The sequence below is a fragment of the Buceros rhinoceros genome, unplaced genomic scaffold (assembly GCF_000710305.1).
Source record: "Buceros rhinoceros silvestris isolate BGI_N320 unplaced genomic scaffold, ASM71030v1 scaffold28724, whole genome shotgun sequence".
Taxonomy (NCBI): domain Eukaryota; kingdom Metazoa; phylum Chordata; class Aves; order Bucerotiformes; family Bucerotidae; genus Buceros; species Buceros rhinoceros.
Genome location: NW_010410421.1, coordinates 1,798 through 9,931, shown reverse-complemented (window position 1 = coordinate 9,931; position 8,134 = coordinate 1,798). Strand labels below are relative to the sequence as shown.

Below are 8,134 nucleotides of genomic sequence, written 5' to 3'. Positions count from 1 at the left end.
GCTCCCTGCCCATGCAGCTGCCTCGCTGCCGTCTCTCCCTGCAGGTTGGGCTCTGGAGGGTGTGCAACTGAGGCAGCAGCGAGGGGAAACTGGGACCTCTGCTCACTCCCATAAACATGAACCATCGTCAGTCTGTCCTGTCTCCTCACAAAGTCCCACTGTCACAAACACATCAGTTTTTATTACTATGGATTTATCACAGGTTTATTTTCTTCCTGTGCAGGTGGTAGACAGCTAACCGCTCATCATTGCCCTGAAAAATAGTGAGACTGCCAGTGCCACCTCTCCATAACACTGCTAGGCATCTGGTTGGGATGGGGTGCTCACCCCACTGCTGCTCTCTCAGGATGGGCTCAGACATCCTGCGACAGTCAGTCACCCCAAAAGGAACCAAGGGTGCTGCACCTCTCCATGTAGCTGCCTCTACACCGCCACTGAGCTGCCATGGACTCCGCCACTACCTGCCTGACTTCCTGCCCATGGGGGTAGTCTCTGCCTTCCCTAGACAAAGCTTTCGAGTGCAAACAGAGGGATTTTGGTACCTGTGTGGTAGCCTTCTTGTAGCTCCGTGATGAAGGCATGCGCGTTGGCCTTCTGGGCAGCCTGAACAACCGACTCGAAGGAGGCTGAAGTTAAGCCGTATGAAATATTATCCGCAATAGAGCGGGCAAACAGCACCGGCTCTTGGCTCACCAGGGAGATCTACAGGAAAGAGGGGACGAGCAGGGGGTTGGGAGCAGAAGACGTGCCGGCCAGCATCTCAGATCACCGGCCTCTGTGCCTGCTGGGCAAGGGCTCAAGCAGGCAGAGCCCCACCATTAAGCCAAGCTAGAGAAGTGTCTCCATGTGAGCTTCCAGTGAGGATGCTGACGATGGGGTGCCCAGTGGCAGCCCCAGCCCAGTGTGCATCAGCTACTGGGAAGCCATTACACAGGAAAGAAACCTGATGCAATGCTGGTACACTGGCATCTGAGATGGGCTTCCCCCTCCAAGACCCGGCTGTGGTTTTCCTTCAGACCTTCATTCCATCACTGTTTGCTCTTCCCAGAATGGGAAGCCAGTTGCTGGGACAAGATGGGCTGGAGAGACCCCCTCCCAGGCTCTTGCTGATCTTCCGTTCAAGGCCAGTAACCACACTTGGGTCACGTGAATGAGCCCTCCTGCATCTTTTCATCCCAAATTAGCAAGTTAGGGACATAGCTGCTGCAATTCCTTCATTGCTTAGCAACAGCCTCCCTGTCCTACCTCGCAGCCATCGCTGCTTACTGTCACAGTCAGCCTGCTTTGTCAAACCCTCAATCCTGAAAGAAACTGAACCTCCAAATTATGGCTCAGAACTGGGCAAGAAGAGAGCCAGTCAGTGGGACATGGTCATATTTTAATTGACTTCTCCCCACGCTCCTACCACCACACAAGGCTTTCCAATCTGAAAGACCAGCTTGTCTTTTAATTTTCACTCAGTACGGACAGGGAATGTCAATTAGTCACACTGACTTTGGCTTTCCAGCCTGTCTCTGATCAATTGTTTTCAGGTTTTCCTGCCGACTGGTGAGGCCATTCGCTCTGGGGGCAAACAAAGAAGGCAGTTACTTGCAGAGGAGATGAAGGCTGATCTGTGCTGGCACACAGACAAGAGCCAAGGAGTCCCGACCCCTCTCCTAGGCAAACCACCCCCAGCTGGTGCCAGGATCTCAAGAGGTTTAACTCCCCATTAGCTGAGAATTACTTTAAGATCTTAAGATAGACAGTGCTGGAGGAATGCAAAAGTCTTTTTCCAAATCCAATTTAGACGATAATCAAACCAACAACCAAACCCCTATTTCTACTGTACTGTCCCAAAAAATGCAAAAAACCCATGTTTTTTATTCTGCATCTGGAAGGCTTCCCCCTCCCCAGGAAACCACTCTCCTTCCCTTTCCCTTCCACCCCTACAAATTAACTGAATCCACTTCCTGGACTACCACCCGTTTTCTGGACCTTTCAAAGATGCCAAATGAAACCCAAAGCAACATAAACCACTACCATCCATCCCCTCTGAGCACGGCAGGCGGTAGCTAGAATACACGTATCAGTCGCTCGTACCACTGAGTGCAGGTACTTGTGATCGTACATGTTAATGGGATGCCCGTCCAGCAGCACCTGCCCGTCTTGCACAGGGTAGAAGTTCTCCAGGATGTTGACACAGGAGCTCTTCCCACTCCCCGAAGGACCCACCAGCGCCGTCACTTTGCCGGGGTGCAGGGTAAAGGACACGTTCTGCAACGAGGATGGGAGAGCAGGCTCAGGTCTTGGGGCGGTGCAAGACAGGTAGCTGAAATCTGGCCATGGTTACCCCCACCTTGGTGACATGCCACATCAGCCACCTCTCCTGGCTCTGAGGAAGCGAGGAACCTTCAAAATGGCTTCAAATTTGCCTGCTGATGTAGCAGGACCTCTAAAAACTGCAAAGCAAACTAACCTCTGTGCTGCCTCCTCCTGCCCCGTGACCCCAGCCCCTCTCCCATGGAAACGGTCCGAGGCAGCTTGGCACCAAGCCCTGTACCATGCTGACGTGTTTAATGCCTGAGCGGTGAACAAGGGGTTTATTAATAAATCGCTTCCTTGTAAGGAAGGCTGGCCCTAAACACCCGCTGTTCCTTCTGATCTGTTTTCCAGCAGGCCATTGAGCCTGCCTTTACGCATCTCCGAAAGGGCAGCTGACACGTCCCGTGGGCTGGGTGTCAGTTACTGCTGTGACGGAGGAGGAGCGTGTGATGCCTCGTGGTGGAGAGCGCCCTGCACCCGCGGGGCTCACCTGGAGAACCTGTGTTGCAGAGCGAGTGCGGTAGGAAAACGTCACATTTCTGAACTCCACCTTCCCATCCACGTGGTCTGGAGCCAGGGACCCGTCATTCACCATCGTGGGCTTGCGGTCGATGAACTCGAACACCTTCTCGGCAGCTCCCACTCCCTGCATCAGGCCGCTGTAGACAGAGCCAACGGACTGGAAGGGAAGAGGCAATGGTGAGATCCTCCCACGTGATGGTAAAGTCAGTCAGTGCCACTCCTAAGGAGAATGGTTGAAGCATTCTCAAGTCTTCTGTCATTTGACATTAACTACAGTCATCAGACACGGGAAAAGAAAGCTCTTCCCCCTCTGCAGGGTACGGAGGGGATATGTGGACGTATCCAGGGAAGGGCGTCTAAGGGGGCTCCCACTCCCTGCATCAGGCCGCTGTAGACAGAGCCAACGGACTGGAAGGGAAGAGGCAATGGTGAGATCCTCCCACGTGATGGTAAAGTCAGTCAGTGCCACTCCTAAGGAGAATGGTTGAAGCATTCTCAAGTCTTCTGTCATTTGACATTAACTACAGTCATCAGACACGGGAAAAGAAAGCTCTTCCCCCTCTGCAGGGTACGGAGGGGATATGTGGACGTATCCAGGGAAGGGCGTCTAAGGGGGTTTTGTGCATGGGTAGACTCAGAGGGGAGCAGAAGGAGGAAACACATGGATTGGGAAGAGAAGACGTGTGCCAGGAGATACATGACCCAAATTCCAACAAAATCCTCCTGTCAACTCTTTCTGTGCAAGACCAGCAGCTCCCCAATCCGATGGTTGGGCAGAGTCCACGTAAGGCAGCACACCGCACCAGCCGGCTCATTCCCTAGCACACGTGGCTCAAATGCAGAGCAGCTCCACGCTCAACCCTTCTAGACAACCGTCTGGCAGCTGATAAGGCTGTTCCCTGCCGGGATATGGTTCCAGTGGATTTACCACTGCGCTTTCCCAGCTACAGCTGCTGCACGCTGACACCGGTTTCCCTGGAATAAACCCCTGCCACGTTGACTCTTTTCAGTATTAAACCCAGAGCTGCCAAACAGCTTGTACTGCAACTGCACCTTCCATCAGGAGAGAAACCCCCCCTAAACCAAACCAAACACACACCAGAACCGCAGCCTGGAGACACCACCAGAGGCTGCAGTCATCCAAACAGATGGCGAGAGCCGGGCAAGCTGCCGCCAGCTCTGCTCTGCCGCTGCACAAAGGCTGAAGCGCCGCCGAAACCACGCTTGGCTGCGAGGAAACCTCAGCTTGATCACTTCTGCCTCGATTAGCCAAGCTTACGCCTTTGCAAGGCGAAGGCAGCCCTGGGTGGGCTCTGCCATCCCACCCACAATCCCATCTTGCTAACAGGCTGCCAACGCAGCAGCTTGCAGCCTACTCCAGGGAAAGGGGAAAAAAAAGTAATATAATTAAGTTTCTAACGAAGCCTGAAATTTAACAGGCAGCTTTGTAATTCCTGCATCCTTCACACCAGGAAATGAGCCTGGGAGGCAGCCAGGACTCTGCTCTTCGGCAGGGCCAGCCTGACCCCTTTGGTCCCCATCATCTTTTTGGATGACGAGCTGCTTCGAGCACATTCAGGTTGCGAGGTCACAGCAGAAGGGGAGCGGGGAGCAGAGGGGAGAAGCAAAGCCACAGCAACAAGGGAATGCGTCATGGGAAAGGCAACACTGGATCTAGCCCCGCAGGTGCCCCCGGACCTCCTACAAGAGAAACATCATCTGGAGATGGGGTAGCCCAGAGGGATAAACCAGCCTCACCTCCATGCAGTCGCCTAAGACGAACTCGTAAATGATGAAGGAGATGAGGTTTCCACTTGTCATTTGCCCTGAGATCACGAGGTGCCCACCGTAGTAAAGGATGCTGACCTGGACCACCAGGAGGGTCAGCTGAAAGCAAGAAAACACCCCAAGATCAGCAAGGACAGCTGCTAGTTTGGTGCTTTGTAATTACTCACACAACAGCTCACATGTTCATCTGCTGACATTTATTCTTTGAGCCCCGACCCGAGCATCCCTGACAGCGCGCGGCTGACAGCCCTGGCAGCGGGCACGGATGTGAGAAGGGAGAAACAGCTTGAGTGCATGGGCTGATTTAAGGAGCCGGGCTGGCATCTTTCAACAAACAGAGGTCCAGAGGGGCAACAGCCAAGGAGGGCGACTTTATCTGAAATAACAGAGCATCTCGTGAGCTTCTCTCTCGGACTAACGTCCTCAAGTGTAATAATCTACGCTCCAATTATCCAACAAGTGCAGTCACCTCGCCACTAAAATAAACTTTCTGTTATAAGACTGTGACACACTTTAATTTAGAAAGCAAAATCAAGCCAAGAGTTAATGCAAAAAGTCCTCCTTGCACGTACAAGGCTCTGAAGCATAACCTCAAGCCTTGCCTGAAGTCAGTGTGGGGGGTTCCACCTACTCTAGAAAGGAGACACATCAGCTCTGGTATGACAAATCCCAGCCCCTGCCTGTAGTCAGCCGGTTTTGTTCCACGCTGCCTGGGCACTCAGAAAAGCAACGGTGCCCTGGTGCTCTGTGCGACGTCTGTGGGACAAAAATACTAGGGAAAAAAAGCCTCCTCTTGCTCTGCCGCGACCTGACCTTAAGATCCCGTGTTCCCTCTGAGAAAGACTCTACCAGGGCTGTGCTAAATCCATCGGCTTCTTTCTACAGGAGCCCTGCAGCAGCAGTTTTTGCGGGTTTTTTGCCTTCTCCAACTCAGCGGGCTGCGTGCTGACCCAGTTCACGCTCCGGCTTCACCTGGGAGCCAGAAATGCTCCGGTTTTGCTTCCAGACTTGGGAAGCCATAAAGTCTCCCACAGCTGCACGAGGGCACCATAACTCACAAACCCTCCACCAGAGGCTACCTGGATCCTTGAATATGCAGAGATAAGGGCAGCCTCACGTGAGAGTTTTGCACAGCCTTCGTTGTCAGCCCAGGGAGGAGGAGTCCCAAAGCGTCTGGTTTTACACGACGAAAAAGCATTTGGGGAAAACATGGAAGCTAAAGAAACTGATCTTTCAGAGTGCCTCCTTGTTACAGCAACTGGATAGTGACTCCCACTACTTCCACTTGCCTGAGAGAGGAGGGAATCTGTACTCTCAGATTTGGTTAGCCTGGAAAGGAAAAAAAAACCAACAACAACAACAAAAAAAACCCCCCCAAGCCCAAAACCCCAAACCCAAATGCCAGCAGCCTCCCCCTGCTGCCACCCACATGCAGAAAATCTCCATTTCTGAGCAGAAGCTCAACCAACGCCGCTGCTGTTTCCCAGCCGGAGCCCCGGAGATGAGCTGGCACAGGCATGCAATGCAGCAACACAGAGGCACGGGGTTTTCCACGACCTTGAGCCGTTATCAATTATATTCTTATTTGCAAGAGAAAACAGACTGTTCGGTGGCACGGCACAGTGCTGCCCTAAGGGAGGGCGGGATCTGTTTTGTGATGAGTGAAAAAATCATCATCAGGAGACAGGCGATTACTGGCAGCGGCCGTCAAGGCTGGGCTCACCCCACTGAGCTCCCTGGAAGCAGAGGAGAAGCGTGTGCATGGTGCCACATGCATTTTGGGATCCAAAGCAACGTCCCCTACCCGTCCCCAACCCGCCGCAGCGAAGCTCCAGCACTGGCCACCTACCCCGCTGGACCAGACGTAGTAGGTGTAAGCCATGGCCTCGCGCTTGTTGAGTTTGTAAACCTGCTGCAGCTTCTGCCAGTACACGTTCGCCTCCGCCTCCTCGTTGGCAAAACTGCGGACGGTCTTCATGGCGGAGATGGTCTCCTCGGCAGTGTTGTTGGCCTTGGCCAGGGCGTTCTGCACATCCTTGGAGAGCTTCTGCAGGGAGCGGGGGGAGGCAGAAGGGGCTCAGCGGTGCCAGGATGCCCGTGGCACATCTCCCCGCACGCCCCGGGCTCTGCTGAGCTCAGGAAGAGAAGGCACAGTGACATTTTCCAAGGCCATGGGCAATGAGGCTGAGCACTGGGATGTATCCCACACCTCGGGACAGCCTGGGACACTGAGCCGGGAGGAGAATGGGCTTGTTGTGCTGTCCCTGAGGAGGGACCTGAGCTGCAGGAGGTGAAGTGCCATGTCTGGGGCCACTTGGGAAGCCTGCAGCTGATGGGACAGGGACAGCCTGGCCCAGGAGCCCTTGCCAGGGACAGGATCAGGAGATCCAAGCCAGGGACAGGTCTGGAGACCAAGGGCAGCTCCACTCCTCAAGCGCCTGATGCACAGTGGGAGCCATGGCTGGGCACGGCAGCACCCAAGGACCCTGTTTTAGCAGCGCAAGTGTATGTGGTGCTCCTGACACCGCGGAAAGCACCCATAACTGATGGGGAGCATGGCCATCGGATGTGGCATTAGCCACAGGGGACAGCCCTTGGCCCACACTAGCCCCAGGCAGAGGGAGGGAGCTTGGCACTGGGATTAACCACCACCGAGTCACTCAGAGAGGGAGAGGGGTTACAGAACAGGCAGGCACGTACAGGACATCCCATAGCCAAGCCACCTCTCCTGTCAGACCTGAAGTGCTTCCACTCCTGAGCGTGAAGCAAGGTAAGAGCTCAGGCTACCCTTGTCTGCCCATACAGGTTTAACGCCGTCTTCCCGCCCCAACTGCCAGCAGCAAAGCACTCGAGCATCTGTCCCACCGGCTCCAAGGCCACCCACAATCTCCACAATGGCTTCACGAGGGGAACAGCCCAGTGTTGTGGCGCACTGTGGCCATGCCAGCTGCTCCTGCCTACCTTGTAGTACTTCCCATAGACATCAGACACCAGCATGATGATGGGGAAGCCCATGAAGGTGACAAGTGAGAGCTTCCAGGAGAGGCTGAACATGAAGAAGATCACTCCTGTGGCCTTCACTAAGTTGCGCAGGAAGATGTTGATGTTCTGGGAGACCAGGTCGCTCACGATGGTCGTGTCCGATGTCAGGCGGGAGATGACATCCCCTGCAGCAATGAGGGGTTGGGGAAGGGGAGAGCGGAAATACATCACCACGGCAGGTCACTGCCGAGCCATGTGCCACGTCCTGTGCCAGGGGCCAGATGGAGCTCCCCATTCATCCCAGCCCCTCACTGGGGGTCTGGAGTGGCATGGAAGAGGGGCAACCCTCCACCACTGGGATGCAAAGCAAAGCAGAAGCTTGAATTGCTGCATGCACGAGGGACCTGAACGGCATCTGAAGGCACAAGCTGCATCCCCGGGTCACCAAGGATGGCTGCAGGACAGCAAAGGGGACTGTCCTGCAGTCCCGACTATAATACCCAGGGCACCCCACTGACAGGCAGATGGGCAGCCGAAG

At 54.6% G+C, this 8,134-nt stretch overlaps 1 protein-coding gene across 1 annotated transcript in view; it reads right to left on the bottom strand.

The window, feature by feature from the left end:
- Positions 1 to 8,134, bottom strand: part of ABCB9 (ATP-binding cassette, sub-family B (MDR/TAP), member 9) — a gene marked incomplete at its 5' end in the record, with an annotated part of 10,856 nt that overhangs the window by 1,519 nt on the left and 1,203 nt on the right. The window contains 6 exons of the mRNA XM_010135623.1: positions 543 to 702; positions 2,083 to 2,256; positions 2,795 to 2,983; positions 4,585 to 4,713; positions 6,464 to 6,661; positions 7,576 to 7,781. Of these exons, the coding sequence (XP_010133925.1) occupies positions 543 to 702; positions 2,083 to 2,256; positions 2,795 to 2,983; positions 4,585 to 4,713; positions 6,464 to 6,661; positions 7,576 to 7,781 (1,056 nt within the window). The remainder of the gene's footprint in view (positions 1 to 542; positions 703 to 2,082; positions 2,257 to 2,794; positions 2,984 to 4,584; positions 4,714 to 6,463; positions 6,662 to 7,575; positions 7,782 to 8,134) is intronic.